Source organism: Crocuta crocuta, unplaced genomic scaffold, assembly GCF_008692635.1.
Source record: "Crocuta crocuta isolate KB4526 unplaced genomic scaffold, BGI_CrCroc_1.0 scaffold60, whole genome shotgun sequence".
Classification (NCBI taxonomy): domain Eukaryota; kingdom Metazoa; phylum Chordata; class Mammalia; order Carnivora; family Hyaenidae; genus Crocuta; species Crocuta crocuta.
The window spans coordinates 1918136-1940159 of NW_027527145.1; the positions used below are offsets into that span (position 1 = coordinate 1918136).

General features: G+C 36.9%; 1 protein-coding gene across 1 annotated transcript in view; it reads right to left on the reverse strand.

The window, feature by feature from the left end:
• Positions 1 to 22024, reverse strand: part of TBC1D4 (TBC1 domain family member 4) — a 61291-nt gene that overhangs the window by 25110 nt on the left and 14157 nt on the right. Inside the window, exons 5-8 of the mRNA XM_077760799.1 lie at positions 20763 to 20882; positions 14475 to 14549; positions 12912 to 13138; positions 143 to 300 (exon numbers count right to left, since the gene is read on the reverse strand). Coding sequence (XP_077616925.1) covers positions 143 to 300; positions 12912 to 13138; positions 14475 to 14549; positions 20763 to 20882 — 580 coding nt within the window. The remainder of the gene's footprint in view (positions 1 to 142; positions 301 to 12911; positions 13139 to 14474; positions 14550 to 20762; positions 20883 to 22024) is intronic.

Sequence of the window (22024 nt, forward strand, 5' to 3'; positions counted from 1 at the left end):
GTTAGCCAGCATATCAGATATGGAAACAGAAGTTATTTCTCCACTGAAATCACTCAAATCTCTTTGTGCCCGAAGCACTGCATTCCATTCCCTAGTTTATGATACTGGCTAAAAGTAATTCTTTAGTGTGCACCACACAGACCATGCTGCATTGCTGAGGGAGATTTGTTCATGGGAGAGGCGACCCTGAGGAAAATGCGCTGCCGCCAGGAGATTCGACGAGGGGTGGCCGGGGTTCCTCCAGCGTTTAGGGACTCATTGCTGCACGTAGATGAGGTCCTTTTTCTCCCCTCTCCATCACTGCAGAAAGCAAATAAATATGTAACTTGTAAAGAGAAAGGCATAACATGGTTCTTCACAAACACACGGTAGCACAAGCCATTCACAAGTTCTGCCATGGGCAAGCACAAGCCTCAGGCAACAAAGAGCAATGCGTCACTAGGCACACTGGTCACCCAGGCCACTACAGCCTGGGAAAAAAGCAATCCAAGCCACAGCCCAGGCATGAGCAGCTCACCTGTTTCTACTCATTCCGTACTAGTCAACCATTTCAAGTCCTAGCCCGAGGAAAAGATGTACGTATACAGACACACAGAGGTTGCTTAAGTAATGAATTCATGCTTTGCTAAATAATTAAAACGCATATTCTAAACAATGTGAATATTTCATAAGAGGTTCAAAAACAGCTTTCCTTATACTCTTACAGAATAGGCTGATAAAGATAGCTTCTCATTGCCTGTGACTGTTGAGATCTGTCTACAAGTTGTCAGCCATCAATATCTGGATCATGGCAGAAAGTAACCCGAATAAAGACGGAATGGTTAACCTTGGGATTATTATTAGGTGATATATTAAGAAAAGAACTCTATAAGATTGGCTAGGTTAAGACAAAAATATCCAGCATTTCTTTACAGGAGGATTTCACAGAGACTCTAATATACTGGTATGCATGAAGTAATGTATTGATATGCCCTAACTTTTTTCAATCATTTGACCCCATAATCACCTTCCCCAATTTTTGGGGGGGGAGGGGATTTGAGCATGTGGCAATTTTCTACATTAGTGCTTTGTGAAACAAACATGTGGAAATGTGGGTCTGCTCTAAAAATTTCATTTCCTAGGAAAGGACATTCAAAGTTATTCTAGGCCCATCTACAATAAAAGGTCATTATGACTCAAACTCACTTCTGAGACCAATCATGTTAGCAGCTGGAACGCCATGCAATGATTGCTACTGCTAGTGGTGGTAACAGTACATTTCAAAGTCTCTGGGCTTTCCTGAGAAAATGATGAAGAAAACAGTATTTATAGCTGGTGATACCAACAAGTGAAGATACAGGACTTTTGATGGAGTCCAAAAAGTCCGTACTCAAGTCAGAAAGGAAATGTAGCTAGAAAATATGCAATCTGCCTCAGTGGTACTGAGGCCACCAAGAGGAGAGCAATTCAGCACCTGTCTGTCATATTTTTATTTACTTTATGTACCTACCCATGGTCATTAGGTAATTCAGTTATCTCTAATCTTGATCTATCTTCCTGTAATGACTACTTCTGGATTAGCTCAAAAAGGTTAAGAAAAAGACAAAGCTTCAAGCTGCTGCAGTTAGCAGTGTCATGAGAGATTAGGATACTTTAGAAAGCAACGATACATATATCTCAATACAGTCAACCCCCTTTGTTATATACCCTGGATAAAAGTATAACCCTAATATGTATCCATGGTTCAAAGCTCTCTGTAATATTGAATAAATACGTTCACCTTTACTTTCACTTTGGAAAGTATTAACTCAAGTATTTCCCTTTTAGAAAGTGTGATTCAAATGTTCTGTAAATAATAGTTTACAGATAATTAGTTTATCCTGATAAATATTCTTGAAGTACTCTGTATCTTTACTTTGGTAACACTAACTTACTAGCAGTTATTTGCTAAATGCCCAGCTAATGGATGTATTTCTGGCTTCTGGTATAATAACTGGCAAATAATGTGAAACATTAACTCAGAGTGTTAACTAAAATGGACAAAAAAATCACATGGGCTAGGCTAACATGTCAGGAATCGATAACAGAATACCTTTTTAAAACCCATGTTGGTAGCATGACTTTTACGTCTTTTCTGGCAAAAAGTTCTAACAGCTCTGTTTCCCAAAAGTACAGACTGAGCTGTTGATGGCACTGGTAGGTACTGACAAATACAGCAGCGTTAATAAACTTAAGGCATCTTTTTTTCCAAGTAAGTGCTGTTCCTGTCCTGCACAAGGGCATCTACACTTATAATTTAAGCCTAGAACACTAAGTGAAAGATGTCTGTAAAAGTATCTATTTCAATGCCTCATGGGATGTGTTCAATAATTCCTCTTGACTTTTTAGTGGCTCTGACAAACAAAACTACAGTGAACTAAACCAAAAGATTCTGAAACTTTTGTATTTTAATGCTGGAATTACCAACTTCAAAAAATCAGATTTGGGATACCTGGGTGGTTCAATCAGTTAGGCATTTGTCTTGGCCTTCCGTCATGATCTCGTGGTCTGTGGGTTCGAGCCCCATGTTGGGCTCTGTGCTGACAGTCCGGAGTCTGGTTCAGATTCTCTGTCTCCCTCTCTTTCTCCACCCCTCCCCTGGTTGTGGTCTTACTCTGTCCCTCTCTCTCAAAACTAAATAAACATTTAAAAAAAATTTTTTAATCAAATTCCAATTCACTGTCAATTACATATTGAATGTCTAGATAGTACTAAAAATAAAACTGAAGGTACTCCTATCAATTTCATTATTGTCTCTAAACTATGTGCTTTTTGGGGATTAGGTTAGAAAACAGGTCCATGAAGCACCCTCACATTAGCCTGCTACATATTTGAAAGCCTCATAACATATAAACTTTATATCCTATAATCTAAATAAATTACCAAATGATACATTTTCTTCCTATGTCTGGAAATGAATGGTCAGAATCGATAAGCCAAAAATCAGCAGTCAAAATATAAGATAATAATATACTGAAAAGCACTTAAATAACAGACCTTTGACCCCTTTAGTTGGGTATTAAAAAAGGACAAACTAAAAAGCAGGTTGGTGGCTGAGGTAAGAAAAAGGCTGTCCTGCTTCATTTAATTTGAGAAGCCATGCATCCAGAAGCCTGAGTCCAGATAAGGGCTCCAGCAGTCAGTGCATACATGCAACTTCACACAGCTCGCCTTCTGATTTACCATTCATCAGCAATCTGACATCCCTATGGTGGTAACTGCACTGTCCTAATAATTAGCATTTTACAAGTAGGAACTCATTTTATCCTCACGGCAACCTTATGAGGTAGATGCTATTTCTATTTCCACTTTTACTGAGAAAACTGGGGTTGAAGTCCAAGTAACTTGCCCACAGTTCCACGGATAATAAATGAAGGAGCCGAAGTTCAAACCCAGGTGGTCCAGGATCCCGACAAAGGCACTATACTTTGTCATGCCAATGTAAATCCTCTCTGCATTAGTTCAGACAAAGCATTACTGGACCATAAAACTAAAGCCATCAGGACATCCAATGCCATGTGTATTTCTGGTGAAAAAAAAAAAATCAGTCTCTTAAACTAGCCTGAAGTCTTATGGCCGGTATTCCTCTTTTCATTTTTTAATGGCAAAAAGTCATTTATTTCAGCAAAGAAATAACTTAAGAGTAGTAAGTGTTCATTTATGTAAATGTCTCACTTCTTTACTTTTGAAATAACTCCATTCCAAAATGCAAATCATTTTTTATTTTTTTAAATTTTTGTTTGTTTTAATTTCTGAGACAGAGAGAGACAGCATGAGCAGAGGAGGGTCAGAGAGAGAGGGAGACAAAGAATCTGAAGCAGCCTCCAGGCTCTGAGCTGGCTGTCAGCACAGAGCCTGACACAGGGCTCAAATCCCCGAACCGTGAGATCATGACCTGAGCCGAAGTCGGATGCTTAACTGACTGAGCCACCCAGGCGCCCCAAAAATGCAAACAGTTTTTTAAACGGAAGGATCAAAAAACACACATTAGTATGGTGGACTATACATATATTGCTCTATTAATTACCTTTACATCTTTTTAAATGATAAAACAAATTAGAACCATTTTCTTATTTTTCCATACAATCTTTTCCCTCCTTCTTTCTCATTTTGGAACATCAACATGTGTATTATAAAACTGCTTCTAAAGTGACATATTCAGGAAAAGTATTTTGTTCCAGACTTAGCTCTATTGAAAATTTATGAAATTAAGAATGAATAACTAGGAAGGAAATACAATGTGAAGAATTCCCAACTATTTTTCTATTGGTATATTCTATATGTATTTCCTATTACAAATCACCAATTAATTAAGAACCACAATCTGAAAGGCACAAATGAGAGCTTTATAAGGAGAAGAAATATTCTATCATCTTCTGTAGGCTAGGAGGCACTTTCGAGTCCTTCTGGACACAGCATCAAATCCAATGAATATGATACGAATGTTCCCACAGAGCTTCAGATAACTTTTTAATACATCTTTGGCCAAGCAGTTAGAACTTTCACCACATCGACTATTAAATTAACATTATACTTCTTGTGTTAACAGAATTTTTACTGTATACTTTGCTTTAATAGCAGTTAATTCGCTGGATATTAGGTGTTTTAGTGACGACTCATAGGGACTCAACATTAAGGTTGCAGTCATGTTTTATTCCCTCCCTCCCAGGCAGCATAGATACATTGTTCACAAAGCTAATATGTGGAATTTAAGAAACAAAATAAGTGAACATATGGGAGGGGCTGGGGGGAGGAGAGAGAGGGAAACAAATCACAGGAGACTCTTCACTATAGAGAACAGACTGAGGGTTGATGGAGGAGGTAGATGGGTGATGAGCATTAAGGAGGGCACTTGTGATGAGCACTGGGTGTTGTATGTAAATGCTGAATCACTGAATTCTACTCCTGAAACCAATATTGCCCTATATGTTAACAAAATAAAATTAAAAACAAAATTTTTTTAAAAACCCAAAAAGGTGTTTTTCTGCTGAGCAGCAAACTGTCCCCTATCCTCCAGCCCCTGAGCACCCATCTAAAATGACTGGCATCATAAAGGCCAAGTAAATGACTAATACTGATTAAAGCTATATCTGAATCATAATGTTTTATAGAAATAAGACTTGATTAATGTGATAGCACCTATTTGACAGAAATCTGAAAAAGTGTTCTCTTTGTAAATGCCTCAGGAAAAGACTCACAGAACAATACAGTGAGGAAACTTGAGCTTTTCCACAGGATCCACTGTATAATTTATACATAATTGCATCAGGTACACTAATAGCTTATCCAAGTCCTGGCTTTCAACTAGGTACAATCCTATCATTCTTTGGAAAATCTTTACTAATTAAATAAAACTGATATTGAACTATTCTAGTGGAAAGCAATATATAGCATGTGAGTTCTGGGTCAGGGATAGACTAATCAGTAAAACGATGTGTAAAACAAAAAGAAAGAATGAGAAAAACAAGGAATTTTATTTCCTAAGCTCTACATTGAATACACATTTTTGAAACATTAAGTTCTTTACACTGGAATTTAAAATATCTCTCGGTAGCTAGCTCATTTGCTTATTCACATCCCTAAAACCTAAGATTAAGGAAATAATGTCAAGCAAGATATAAAACATCCCTGGAGCTCAATCTAACCATATGTAAAATAAGGAAATCACAGCCCAAATGATCTCTAAGGTAATAAACAGGCCTTTTTTATGTCTGTAGAACCTAGAAGTACACACAGTAAAACTGACATTTCCATTAGAGTTTTAAAAGTAGGTAAGAGTCTTACATCCAAACATTAAAAAGTGTCAATGAATTACAATCTCAAAAAAAGGTCATTTTTTATCTCGTCAATATGTCCAAAATGATTTTCTTTTTTCCTCCTTGTTTTCTTTTTTTTCATTCTAGTCCAATCTTTAATACTGTGTCTTCACTCTAGCTAGAAAGAAATCTGAATGTTAGTGGCTCCAAATAGGAAGATGGACATGTCTGTTTTTCATTGGATTCCTGATACGGGCTAAGTATAGAACCTAAAACAAAGCCAAGAATAATCATTTTCAGTTAAGTTGTGCAGCAATGATTTTAGATGTTTACCACAAAAACCATGCGAGTCGAGAGGAAGAGATGTCATTACAGATGTGGTCAGACTTCCATAATAAGGAAGTAGGCGTTTTCCTGTGTCCAGACCAGTGGGAGGGCCTGAGAGGCCTCGGCAGTGTCTCAAAGTAACCAATTTATCAAGAATTAAGGTGAACAGAAATAGATTAGCAATCCTCTTTGGGGGAAAACCGGATTAAATTTTATGACTATGTTTCTTTTAGGATTCTAATTTCTGCATCTTCTTGAAATAAACTCCTTATACGTGCATATGTACCTCCATAGGAACAAATTCATGTCTATTAACAAAAAAATAAAATTAGGCTTTGATTGAAGGCCACAGAATAGTACTAAGGAATTGTCAACATGGAATAGAGTAGAAACGGGATTTCTGTTTGCAGTCAACACTGTATATGATCATTTGTGATCTTTGATTACCCCAGACATCACCTTTTCCTAACACTAGAACCACCATAGCACCAGGATGCTGGCATGCATTCAGGAGACAGCCAAAACTCCTTTTTAACTGAGAGTGATATTCAGCTGGAGGAATTTATGAATTTTTATAAGAACATACTTAGAACCTCTAATCACCTTGATTCTGAAGCAGTGTCCTGTCTAGTCCAACAGGAAAAAAAGGAATGACATTAGCATATAGAGAGAGATATATGACCAAAATCAGGATTTTAGAATAAAAAGGCATTCCTATTAGTCATCAATAAAGCACAGATAAGGTTATTTCAATAATGAATCATGAGTGATAATACTATTTTTATCAGTGAACACAAGAGAACTACTTGGAGCCAAAATTGTACAACAGAGTACTTCATCAGCAAAAATCTTACTTTCTCACTGAAAGTCTTATAAGTGAATAGAAGTAATGACTATCATTTTACTTTTGACCAATGAACTTTAATAAAAACGTTTTCATGGATGCAGGTTTAAAAAATGAGAAAAAATTATAAGGAGTGTCAAAGATGCCTATTGATAGAAAGGATATATCATATTTGATAAATGAATATTCTATAAATGTATTATATCATTGCAGTTATGGCTCAGCTACTAAACAATGAAGTGACATTAAATTTTTAAAAATTAATTCAAAGCAAAACAAACATATGTTTATTTCCTTTCCTTTATCATTTCAAGGCTGTGCAGATAAATCTGCTAATCAATAAACCATATTAAAAATATCTTGGCTGCTTTTTCTCAGCCTATTTAAAGACAGTAACCTGACATGTTTTTAATAATTCAGAATGGAGGTCCTAGAGAAGGATGCCTAATCTGAGTTTCAAATTTCAATTGAATAGGCTCTTTTTTTAAAGTAGTACATATTAGCCTACATGCTAACCTACTCTGTACCTTATTTGACTATGCATATTTAGAGATTCACTGTATACAACAGGTACTCAAGTGAAAAGAACATTGTAATTCATAGTATTCTGAACATCATTCCCCTCAATATTCTGAATAATTCCAGATATTATGGTAATTGTGTGTGCTTCATGTTCTCTCCGAAAGGAGTGATGAGAAACATAGATTCAGAAATCACTGAATTAAAACTATGCTCTTGAATATCCTCATTCTTAGGAAATACATATTTAAGTACTCAGAGTAAAGGGAAATGATATAAGTAACCTATTCACAAATGGCTTAGAATAAAAAAATATATACTCATATATGCACATGTGTGTACACATATACATATATATGTAAATTGACAGAAGGAATGATAAAGAAAATGTGGCAATTTTTAAAAATTGATGAATCTGGATAAACGATTTGTAGTTCTCCATAATATTTTTGCAAATTTTCTGTAAATCTGAAATTGTTTCAAAATGCAAATTGAAAAAACACCCTCTCCTAGATTGTAGCTAGTAAATTTATGTCTAAGTGACTTACTAGTTGAAATAAACCTATTAACAGTGAAAACAAAATCAAAAACAAAAAAACCCTATTAATAGTAAATTTTGTCCAATTTTACTACTGTGGACATAGACCTCAATAATGGACAGACATGCACAATTAATAATATCCAGGACAATATTGTTTAATGATCCAAAACTAGAAACAACCCACATATTAAGTGGAATACTATATAGTAGTAAACAAAATTAATGAACTGAAGTGCACATAAAATGAGGATGAATCTCACAAAGTAATGTGCAATGAAAGAAACCAGAGTAAAAGAATGTATCCTGTATCATTCCATTTAGATAGAGTTCAAAACCAGGCAAATATCAACAAGGGTATGAGTGGTCAGGAGGAAAGGAAGTGATTGAGTGGGAAGAGAAGAACTGTAAGAGTGCTGATAGGATTCCATTCATCGAGAGGTGGTGACATGGGAGTGTTCGCCCTGTTACAATCCACTGATCTGCATGCTCATGACTAGTGTAGTTTCTTTTTTTATTTTTTTAAACTTTATTTATTTTGAGAGAGAGAGAGAGAGCGAGCACACACGAGTGGGGGAGGGGCAGAGAGAATGCCAAGCAGATTCTGAGCTGACACAGAACAAAGCCTGACTCGGGCTCAAACTCATTAATTGTGAGATCGTGACCTGAGCTGAAATCAGTAGTCAGATGGTTAACTGAGTGGGCCACCCAGGCAGCCCTGATTGTTGTACTTTTCTATGAAAATAAAAATTGTATGTCTCTTTTTGGCCTACTGATTCTATGCTTGTCAAATTACCAAAAAAAAAAAAAAAAAAAAAAAAAAAAAAAAAAAAAAAACAAACAAAAAGGGAGAAAGAAAGAAAGAAAGAAAGAAANAAAACAGAAAGTATAGAAAACTGCACAAAAAAGTGCTCTGATTTTTTTCTGATTTTTTGATAATCTCATAGCCAAGAAAATATTACAAAGTACAGAAAACAGGATTATTTTTAATGATCCTACAAATTTAAAAGTTCTCCATATGTTTAAATATGCCACTTCAAGTAAGATAGCTACAAAAAGTAAAAATTTTCAATACAAAACTAAACACACTTGCCCTCTGACTTTTAATATCCTTCTTTAGAATGAGGTACAGAAGACTAGGAAGCTTTGAACAAAAACAATGCACACACTTAAGCAAAACTACTGAAGACAGATATGTAACACCCTACACTAAATAATCTAAAAAAAAAAAGTCACTGTTTTGGTACTCTGCATTCTGTTTACAGCTAACCTTTCACCTTCTCAATGGCTTTTCCTAATTGTCACTTGCAGGCATGGTTCTGTTTCCAGAAGAAAACAAGGATTGTCCAGATGCTCACTTTAACTATCATAACAATAAGAAACTGCCATTGTGTTTCACTGAAAGTGTTGTACTCTTATTTATAGGTAGTACTATAGAAATAAGGCAAACTGATACTTTTATATGTGTACATTCTTGGTTCTCTCAATTCATGGCATATTCCATATATTTTATACAGTTTTTGTAGCCAATTTCATTTAAATCTTCTCCCATAAGGTTGTACCTGAAAAATAGCTGATTTATTTTTTTTATATTTATTTTTTTAAGTATTCTCTACCCCCAACGTGGGGCTCAAACTCACAACCTCAAGACTTAAGAGTTGTATGCTTTACTGAGTGAGTCAGCCAAATGTCCCCTTGAAAAGCCCTTTAAAATCAGTTCTTCATTCATTTTCTTCACTGGAAACTCAATGTATGAGCATGACTTTGTACTAATTCAGAGGAAGTTCAGATTCAAATTTTTAAAATCCAATACTAATTATCTTTCTTGGAGTGAAAACAATTGGCACACGTAGAAAAAAGGTACTCAGAGATCATTCAAATATTAGTCTAATTTAACCAGTTACTGAAGGTTACCTAGTCAAATGTTAACTTTCGTGATTTCCTAAGTCTAAAAGAAATGGGACCAAAAAGAAAATCTTAGTGGCACACAGGCTGGTTATAACAGGTATTCCTCTCCTTGACTGCAAGAATTGCCAAATATCAAATGACCAGGAAAAACCCATGTCTATCAGCAGGACAGTGGATAAATGTAGTGTACTAAATGGAATACCAGAGGTGCCTGGGTGGCTCAGTCGGTTAAGCATCCGACTTCTGCTCAGGTCATGATCTCACAGTTTGTGGGTTTGAGCCCCGCGTCAGGCTCTGTGCTGACAGCTAGCTCAGAGTCTGGAGCCTGTTCCAGATTCTGTATCTCCCTCTCTCTCTGACCCTCCCCTGCTCACGCTGTCTCTCTCTCTCTCTCTCTCTCTCTCTCTCTCTCAGAAATAAATAAAAACACTAAATGGAATACCATACAGCAAAAGAAAAAAAAAAAAAAGACTGAGTCAAGCAAGCTACACGTAAGACTGGAATGAATATCACCAACTTCTAAGCCAGCAACAATCCCTTTAGAATCCCCAACTTAACACTTTCTAAAGGCGGTCGATATCCCACTAATAATTTGAATAATCAGTAAGATGTCTTAATTTTAAATTCTTTAAAAAGGGAATTCTCCAAAAATCACTACATCTAATTTCATGCAGTTAAAAGCCCAAAGATTTTAAAGCTACACATTTTCAATACAGAGAACAAACCACAATCAGATAACTAAAAGATTCAAGAAATCCTTCATGCTCTCTGAAAGAGTTGACATCAATATGATCCTGTATCCATTATGCATTTTACACTGAATTTTAGAGAAGTAAATCTACATCATAGAAAAATCAAACAAATGCCTAGGAAATATTCTATATACTTAAAAACTAAAGATATATTTATCTATCACGTTAGTATAGTTGTTTAAATCAGTGGCTTATGGATTCCATATCATATATCCAAAGAGGCTAAGAATAAAAAGCAGGATCAGGGGAGATTTGCTTAGTGTGTGCTAGCACCAGGTCTTGTTGGAAACAATACAGAGCTTAGACTCTGGAGCGTACGCCGAAGAAATACACAGTACAAAAAGATATAATTCAAAAACACAGATAATCATGTTATTAAAGGCTTTGAAATACTGGTTTTAAAAGTTTTCTTGATAAAACTCATGGAATTGAAACCAATATATTAGAAATGGATTAGAACAAGCACAACATATGGATGCATAAATGTCACTCCAAAATGAGCCACTTTTTAGTAACATATCAGCATATCACTGCAGAAAATTTTGCTTTGCAAACAGAGGACACTGATCTCACCTGATTTCATTTTCATACTGTGGGGACAGTCTACCTGAATTCTGGTAAAAGCTTTTCAGGAAAGAGGGGGCAGTGAAGGAAGGGGCAGAGAAGGAAGTGTGAAGACTTGGAAGACTGGAGGAAGAATTACTCTCCTTGGGCATGCGCCGAACTGATGGAAGAATGCTGAGTACAGAAAACACAGCAAATTTGTCTTAATTTATATTTCGGCAAAATCTTCATTCACTATGAAAAAGCATATAAACAGGTTCTTGCTATTAATTCAATCTTTCCTTTCAAAGCTCAGGGCTGGATCTTCTATGGAAAAAAAGGGAGCATGCAGTTGTCTGTTGAGCTGACCATGACCTTGCTTACTCCTCACAAACTGAATTCCTCACCTGTGCAGCATGTCTAACCATACGTGTTTGTCTCTAAAACATTCTTAACAGTTTTAGGACAAACAGAATTTATTTTTATGTGCAAAAGATACTCAAGGGAAAAAAAAGTAGGAAAGCAGAAATAATTACAGGAAACAAGTTCCTGTAAATGATTATCCGTAGTTCAAAGACTTAATTATTTTAAGTCTAAAATAATCTTTTAAATTCTTGACAATTTTTCCCGGAAAAAAGAGACTTCGTGACTTGTGAAAATATAAATGAAGTGGTCGTTCAAAAAAAATCTTGATATATACATGAACTGTAAGTCTTTTTTAGAAAAGAAAATCTGAGAAAAATTAACTCTATTACTCTATTTTCATATATCCTAAATATCTATCTTATTTTTAAGGATCAAATCAGTCAAAAAACAACACTGAAAATAAAACAGTATCCTTAAACTTGTCACTGATAACTTTGATAACAACTAATATAAAAATTAACCTTCCTTTTACTTAGAGTTCTGTGTTGTTGTTTTGTTTTTTCCCAACCAGGAACACTATCAGACTCATGTTTCCTGTATCAGACTCACAGGCAAAGAAGAGAAAGAAATTAATTCTAGGATTTAAATTCTGACACGTGCCACACAGGAAGAAGTAAAAGCACTCTACAAATCTGAATTTACCTCCTTTATTATATCTTACCAAATGCCAAACAATTTTGTTGAATTATTTTTTAAATACCATATAAAATAATTTCTATTGGATACTCCTATTAATTATTATATACATATTCTTCTTTAAAGATATCACTTTATTCCAGATAAAATTTTTAATAATTTTCATTTTTGGCTTTAATTTATTATGAAGTATAGCCAAATTTTGTATCATGTGGGAAGATAACTTAGGTGATTTTTTTAACCTTTGTATTTTATTATAGGCTAACAGGAAGTTCTACTGTTATGTACATTATTTTCAAATTTGCTGACTATGTTTCATTAGAGCTGTCATCAAGAAGACACTGAGTACAATGTGTTGTCACCAACTTTTCAGACAAAATAATTGTGTAATATCTTGTCTTCTCCATTTTTCTGAAGGGAAAAAAATGTTTCTGTCAAAATGTTTTAACTCTTCCTTGGAGTATACCTTAAATCTTGCCTGTTTCTTTAAGTAACTGAAGTTTTAATGATTCAATTTATTTTTCTGGCCTTTCTAAAAATGAAATGTTGGCAGCATGAAGTCACAATAAATCTTAACTGCACAGTGACCATAACAGGTGAGAGGAGAATTTTATTTCACTTTCCAGAAAGAGGCTTGGACTCACCTGCACTGTTCGCTGGAGCTCTGCCTCAGAAGAGGGGAGCGAACACCGTGAGCTCTCCCATCCTGTAAATTCAGCTTTCTCTTTGTGCTTGAAGGCGGGTGGCTGAACGTGTGTGCCCGTCTTCGAAACTGGGGGGAGTCAGAATCCTCTTCAGGGAATGTTTGCCAAGCTGAGGACAGTGGGGAGGCTGGTGGTGTCCCTGGTGGAGAGTCTCCCGGTGAATAGTCCTGAAAAGCAAGTAGAAGTGAGGTCTTTCTTTCCTACATGGACCATGGCAGACCTGCTTCAACACACAGCTCAAAAGTGACAGGGTGCCTCTTCTTCCTCCTGAGTCATGACAAAACTTTTTTTTTTCACTCAATCCATGCTGAAGGCTAATCAGTATCACCACAACCCATTTCTTCAGATAAGCAGCTGTAACACAGCATCCGTAAAGATAGGCAGAAAGAGAAAGGAATGATAAGACAAAGTATTCTTTGTCCTAACACGTTGTGGTAAAATGCTATAGCTGCTGTACTTTTCTCATTGTTGCCAGAAAGATGAAAAGGGATCATGACCAAAAAAGGGTGGAGCTTGTATTTACATATCTACTGATTTCCGTGACATATCGCCTGCATGCTTCCTGTACTGTCAAAACAATATCACAGTGCCTGAGTGTCCAAGTTTCACAGCAAAGCCTTCAGGAAAGTAAAATAAAGCCTGTTAAGTATCTTCATTCACTGTGGATATTTCTATCCAATGACATGTTCCCCAAGGTAAAATTTTTTAAAAGATAGGAAAAACAGGAAATGAATGAAAAGTGAGCTATGCCGGAATGCCTCTTGTATTGCATGGGTGGACATCATAAATCTTTCCATTTAGACAGGTATGCTGTTTATACTTTCCAAAACAGGCACCGCTGTAGAAATGATAAACATGGGTTAGAGTTAAGACACTCATAGTGAGACCAAATCCTCACTTCTATCAACACAAAGGTCAGTAAAAATATGTTAATATTTTCCATTTAAAAAAAAAAAACAGGTTGCATATACCTCGGGTAACATATTGCATGATACAGGAAGCAGGAAATCAAACCTACTGAGAACTATCTAGGAGATAAAGAGGAGCCTAATGTTACAGTTAAATTAGAAAAAAAAAATGAGGGAGCAGTTACATGACAGCACAAAAGATAAAAAGATCACCCTTCAAGGGCAATAATTACATGGCTTATTTTTCTGTGGCTTTGAATCAAAAGTTGCTTAAATACTGTCCTTCCTAAGCGTACTATCCCCAAGCGGCAAAGAGCCCGACAGAGCACCATTAGCGTGGAACAGGTGTTCTGTCCTAACATGAGAAAGCTGTAGTGCAACAGAGAGCAATGTGATAAGAGCCATAACCTTCTTATTACAAATAATAGTATTTTTAATTTAACATTGATTTAATATTTCTTAATTTAACTGTAAAAATAATATTTGTTAAAGTCATAAAGGACTCCTCACAAAACAACTAAGTGCTATTGCTACATCAGCGCTGTTTTTTGCCAAGTTGTGATCAGCAGTAAAAATGGGAGCTCAGACTAGATACCTTCTCTGAAGCAAGACTATTGGACCGTTCAAAGCTGTCCATACTTCCAAGCCGGCCTCTCATTCTGTTAGCTCCCTGAGGGAAGAGAATAAAATTCAGTTGTTCATGTGGTTTGAATTTTTACTTTAAAAACCCTAAAAGGCGATTGCCTCTTTATACCAGCATTAAACCGATCCTTCTGTGTTTCACTCAGATTCATTGGCAGGATTAACAGCCTTGCCTGCACGGTAAACAGAACTTACGCACAACCTATTTGCACTGCTTCTCAATCAGTCATTAGATACCTAGGTATTCTGACCAAGCTTTTTGAAGTTACTCTGGTTACAAGGTTAAACATTCTTCATCCATAAGAGCAGGAAAACCCCCATAGGATCAGAGAGAGCCCAATTCACTTTATGTCTCATACAGATAAACATAACCGTGGAAGGCAGAACACAACAAACCACAAGAGTTATAAAGAAAAAGGTTTAAAAAACGGTGGTGGGGAGCACCTGGGTGGCTCAGTCCATTAAGTGTCTGACTTCAGCTCAGGTCATTATCTCATGGTTTGTGAGTTCAAGTCCCACAGCAGGCTCTCTGCTGTCAGCACAGAGCCTGTTCCAGATCCTCTGTCCCCTTCTCTCTCTCTCTGCCCCTCCCTAGCTCTCTCTCTCAAAAATAAACATTAAAAAAAAAAAAAAAAAGGTTTACTACATCCAACCTCCACAACACCTAGATTACAAACAACACAGTTCACATTATAGGATTATAATAAACAAATTTTTAAAAACTTCATCTTAGGGGTTCCTGTATGGCTCAGTTGGTTAAGTATCAGCTCAGTTGGTTAAGATTTCAGCTTGGGTCATGATCTCACAGTTCATGAGTTTGAGCCCTGCATCAGGCTCCACACTGACTGTGTGGGGCATGCTTGGGATTCTCTCTCCCTCTCTCTCTTAAAAAAATGAGCTAAGGAATGCAAATTAAAAACAACTGCATCATAAAATGTATAGATTTCGGTTCATTCATTCTTCCATATGAAAACTACATCAATAAAGCATTTCTCTCTAGAAATGCTAGACTATCAGTCTGCTTCAGGACTGGTGAGTTTGTTCTTGGGTTTTTTTGTTTGTTTGTTTGTTTGTTTGTTTTTTCACAGTTATTTGGTATGGATTTTATATATGACCTAACAAAGAGGAACCAAAGAGATCATCTCATCTATTACATATTCTACTGTGAATACAACTTCTATCTTGTACAATCTGTTTTTCATGTAGTCAGTAAGTGCCTCAGCAGTTACTATTTATTACGAAAGTCAACAACAGAACTAGTATGGCCAAATATCACATAATCTGTCAACTGCAGTTTTGTTTTTCTTTCTCTTTGAGCTACCCATTATAGAAGCCTCTGCCTGTCTGCTCTACTCTGTAGAGGTTGCAATGTAGACTTGCCCAGTATTTTCCTTTACTATCAACCTAGACATTTCTTTTAATACTACTCTATGTTGAAATGTGTGTCTGCGATCTTACGTCTTCCTCTTTTTTACTTTACTTCCTCATTTTGGTGAAGTTCATACTTCAGGTGCCTTCTGAGAAAGGGAGATTGGAGTATTTTCTCATTCTGTAACTCCTACAATTTGGGGTTTGGATCTTCAGACTGGTCCTTTTAACTGTTTACCTTGTTCTCCTATGGCCCATTTCCAAGAAATGGAGTTTATTCAAAGAGTTTTCCAATTCCAACTTCCCAGACGCCTGTTGATTTTTTCTTCCCAGACTTTCTGCTGAATTTTATGTCTACTACCAGAAAGTTTTAACAGTTCTTTCTTGTTCACCCAACCGACTGCTGATTCAATTGTTCACTCAAGTGACTCCTGATCTCTCTCAATAGACTCTTTTATATGTATGGTATCCTACACCTGCTTTCACAGAAGCAACACTTATTCTTATCTATGTATAATAATTACAGTTTTCTATTTCTGTTGGCACCGTAAATAACAACCATATCAAGAGTAAACTTAATAGCTGCATAGAATATCAATGAGTACCTATTACATACTATATACTATGTTAAGCATTTTATAGTGCATTATCTCACTTAATCCTCACAAAAAGTCTACAAGGTGGTTATAGTTACTTAGCTCAACTCTACAGTTAAGGAGACTGCAGTTCTGATTATGTTGCCACAGCTAAAGGACTGGGAAGCAGTTTGAACCCAGGAAGTTCAACTTAACAGTGGAGCTCTTGAGCTCATATTCACTGTACTCTCCTGGAAACAGAGCTTGGTGAAAAGTGGAATTACTAATAAAACTAAGTAGCCTACACTGGTAACTTCGCAAATTTCCTAGAAAGAACCTGATCAAGGTTCTTTCAGTTCTTCAGTTCTATGCATAACAGCAGACACTTCCAGTAATAAAATGTATTTGTGGCTGATAAATGCCTCAGTTCATGTGTGTGGCCAAGAGGAAACTACTGTGGGGGGCAGGTTGCTTTTCCCATTATTATTAGCTGGTACTTCCATGCCAAACTCCCTGCTTATCTTAAACAGGTTATTTGGTCACAATAAGAAAATTAGTCAGTCAGGTATCAAGTCATTTCCATACTAGAAAAGCACTTACACGTAGCAGTATTTTATCCATGTATTTTGTGTGAGTGTATGGACACAAAGAAAAACCAATACTCTAGGGGCACCTGGGTGGCTTAGTTGGTTAAGCATCTGGCTTTTGATTTTGGCTCACATCATGATCTCACAGCTCACTGAGTTTGAGCCCTCTGTCTGGCTCTGCACTGACAGCACAGAGCCTGCCTGGGATTCTCTTTCCCTCTCTCTCTGCTCCTCCCCTGCTTGTGGGTACACAATTTGTACCCTATCTCTCTCTCTCTCAAAAATAAATAATTTATGGTCACCTGAGTAGCTCAGTGGGTTAAGCATCTGACTTCAGCTCAGGTCATGATCTAGCGATCCAGAGGTTCAAGTCCCGTGTCAGGCTCTGTGTCGACAGCTCAGAGCCTGCTTCTGATTCTGTGTCTCCCTCTCTCTCTGTTCCTCCCCTGCTTGTGCATGCACACTTGCACCCTATCTCTCTCTCTCTCTCTCTCAAAAATAAATAATTTAAAAATAAATAAATAGGTAAATATAAAATTATGCCCTATCACTGTCATTAATTCACACATTTCAACAAGGAAGGACAATGGATAGTACTCTGAGGGAAGCATGAAATGAGGGCTGTTTTCCAATGATGCATACTGTATATTAGTAAATATTGCTTTTTGGAAATATTTATCTATACATAAATATATTAGTGAATATTTCCCTTCTATAAAACTTCAACTAAAGAAAAAGCAACAAATAACCAAAACACAGGACTCTGTCTTTTCACCTCTGAGCAGACAGCTTTTCCAGTTTAACTGTCTGATGATTTGCTAATAGATGGGTCACGCCTCTTCCCTTGGACCCACTTTTTAATTGTTAATGAGCTGAGCTTCTGAGCATTTAAAAAACATATCCTATTTCATAAAGAGCTATAGTTAGTTAAATCAACTGTCTTCACATTTAAAAATGGCAGCAATTATGAGCCAAACTCTGTGGCTGGAGTGCCAATGTTCTACTATAAAACTCAGAATGAAAACGATAAACTGATCAGTTTTAGAGGTATACAAACCCCTTTCCTGTGTAACCTCTGGCACACCACGGACAGCTGCCAACCTGCCCCTGAAGCCCATTTTGTTGAACATGGTGCAAGCAACATCTTGTTGGGTCACATAATTTATGGCACTTGGCAGCACTGTGGGGCACAAAAGCCACACCATCCACCTTGACCAAAATAGATGGGCTGTGTGTGCCCTTGCTCAAAGAGTTGTCGCAGGCACTCAAGGCTATGTGTGCGGCACTTCAAAGTCAGCCGGGCAAGTGTTGTGCAGAATGCCAAGGTACTAAATGGGGATGAGGAGAGTGATACTCTAAGTACCCTTGGATCATTCCGAAAACGACAGGGGCTTCAGAGCTTACCGCTGTTTGGGCCATCTCCTAGCTATAGTGCGGTACTTTCCTAACATACTGACATTGCATCCTCATCCTGACGTGAGGGAGGCACAGTATCAGTATGCCCATTTCACAAATGGGGAAACTGGCATAGAAAACAATAATTTGTCCAAGATCATAAATATAAATGTTGCTAGGGCCAGGCCTTGGATTCAGGTCCCCTGACCACCTACTTAAATGGCCTCTCTACTAAAATTCTCACTAAATACTATGGGAGATAGGAGAAGGAGGGAGGGGAAGAGGGCAGGAGGCAGTGAGGAAGGAAGGAGAGAGAAAGAAGGAACACAAGGAACTTATAAACACTGAGGGGAAAAAAAGATAGGAAAATTTTATGAAATGTTGCATTAACACACTTCTGACTAATCTTGTAGAATACTCTTTTCCTACATTCTGTCTTCTGCGGATAACAGGGTTGATAGCTGATCACTATTAAGAGAAACATCTATGAAAGTATTTTGAGTTCTGGCAAAGGAAAAATAAAAACACCCTAGATCAGAAAGCACTATGTCCTAACACTCTCCTGCACTTAACTTTCTTGACCCTGATACTTTTGAAGACAACAGGCTAGTAGTTATTTTGTGGACTGTACCTCAATTTGGGTCTGTTGATGCTACCTCATGATTAGATTCAGCTACTGCCCCTTTGGCAGGAACACCACAGAAGTTCTGTATTCTCGGTATCAAGTGGCACAAGATTTCAATTTGTCTCACTGCTGATGATGTTCCATTTGATCACATGACCGAGGTCGTGTCTGCCAGTCTTCTCCATTGTAGTTACTACTTTCTTCCTTGCAATTAGTAAGTATTAATTAAATCTAGTAAATATCCTGATCATGATCAACTTTCAAGGTATTCTTTTATGTTTCATATCAGAGTAGGCACATCGTTTTCCTACTTCATGAAACAGGTTACAGTCCTTTGCTATCATTTATTATTATGTTTATATTGCCTCAGATGTCAATAGTAGGAGCCCTTCAAGGCCTTTTTTAAACATTTTTAAAATGTTTTTATTTATTCTTTTTGAGAGAGAAAGAGAGAGAGAGCTAACAGGGGAGGGGTAGAGAAAGGGAGAGAGACAATTCTAACCTCACTGTCAGTGCAGAGTCTGATGGGGGGCTCAAATCCATGAACCATGAGATCATGAACTGAGCTGAAATCAAGTTGATCGCTTAACCAACTGAGCACACACACACACGTTAATACATATATACGTATTATATATTATATGATACATAAAATTCTATTATTCAAAAATATATAGACAGATAACCAGGATTCCATACTGTTACCGCTGAGTTGAATCCAACAACGTGAGATTTATTCTCATTTCTCCCCTTTTCATATTTGTAACTCCCTTTTCCTAAATCCTTAATACATTACATATTTGACCAGTCCCCTGTGTGCTAAAACATCCACAACTGACACCTCAGAGACACTCTCCTCATCCTACTCAGCTTCTAACACTCCACATCAGGGCTGCCACACCCACCCACAGACGCCATCCCGACCCTGCTCAGACTCTAACTCCTTGTAGTAGACACCTTGAATGCCTTCTCCCCTCCACTGCCTCTTACTCTGATACCCTGCACTGGGCCATCCCTATGCAGGACTGACCTCATCAGCCCAGGCTCTGACTTCCTAAACCAGGTTACCCTCCTAAGTTGATACACTCCTCATAACACTCTGGTTTCCACCTGCTGCATTGGGTCACCCCACACACAGCACCCTGTAGGCTCTGTCTCTGCTCTGAGCCACTGTGACTCTCCCACCCTCCAGCCCTAACACATTGATCTACCTTGCCTGGTCTAATCTGACAGCTTTAGGACTGAATTATTCAGGAAGAGAATAATGGAAGGGAAGAAAAACCCCTTTGATTTTAAAATAAAATATAAAAATTTACTAAATGGAATATAAAGATTACTATATATTCTATATAGTTCTTTCATACTATTTTCAGCTTTTCATTTCAGCTCTTAATAGCAAAATGAAGGCTACTTTATAGCTTTATGTAGCAAATGATTATAAGTTGTTATAATCTTGGGTGTCAATATTCTATTTCCCCATACATATATTCCTTCATACATCTTGCTCAAACTTAGATATTAGAGGCACCAGAATAAATAATGAGATTACTTTAAATAAGTCAACTATATTAAATCTATCTTAGTGGGTTTTTTTCCTAAAGCAAACATTTTGTGAGACAGTTGAGAATGAAGTAAAGCAGTTAGTAAACACAGACATTAATACCTAATTATGAGTCTCAGTTTGATCTTACCCTTGAGAAGATATTTTCCAGGGAGCTAGTTAAAGATCTCTTAGCTTTATTTTTCAGAATGTCAAGTTTGAACCTTCCACTGCTTGTTGCATTTTCCGGGATTGTACTATTTGAAATAGTCTATAGAAAGAAAAACAGATAAATTTTAGTTTGGAAACATTCAAGGTTAAATGAGCCTTTAAATGCAGGCTTGACTAAGCCATTAAAAAACACAAGAATTCTTCTGTAGCTCTATTAAGGAGTAATAATTTAGGTTCCACACTGTGAGCATACAGATTATAAGGACAGGGAGTTACTTTTTAATATTGCAAGTAATAAAAAACATAGAAGATCTCTCCTTTACGCCATTCCTTTCTGCTAATATATTCTTGTTTCATTTAACAAGAAAATAAACTTGAGACATCAATTTTTACTCTATTTTGATTAACAACTATAACCATCCCTCTTCAAGCCATATACTTTATACGCAAATTACCAAGGAAAACACAGAAAAAGAAGTTTCAAAGAACAAAGCATCTTTCTGGTAAAACTGTATTCTCCTGATGCTTCTGTTACAATCCCATTTTCATTTGTGAGTGGGCCACTTCTTTCAGATCAACAAATACTCATTGAGAGTACAAACTGTATGAGAATCTACAATATGTCCACTATATTAGTCTCTCTTTCTATTTTATCCTAGTCCCCCCAAAAAGCTACTATGGTTCCTAGTGGTAGAAAATTTCCAAGAAAGAAACTGTATTATTTGTTTCAGAAAGGTATATATTAGAATTAAACACCAACACAAAACAACACGTATCAAATCTGGAAATGTGAAGATTGGTTGTGGGTCTCGGGAATCAAAAGATCAGTTGAGTCTCAGTGATCAGAAATAAAAAGACAGGCAAGATTCAGACAGGTGGAACAAAAGTGGATCAAGATGGCCCCAGCACTGGGGATGATGGCTAAATCATAAAGACCAATGCTCACGGGGCAGTGGGGCAGTGCAGGTGTTTAGCTAAAATAAAGGAAAGTAGTGGAAAGTTAACTTGGAAAAGTGAGGCTGGAGATGAAACCTTGGAAGGGGAGAATCACTGATCAGAATTTATAAGCAGAGGGGCCTCACTGTGAAAGCAATGTTTGGGGAAAGATTTATCTGAAAGGAATATTCAAAAATCATGGGAAGGGAGAGGAAGTCAGAGAATGAAAGACCAGATGGGAAAATTCAGCACAGTCCATACTGGAGGCAATGAAAGTTCCACATTAAAATTGTTTCCACATCTATA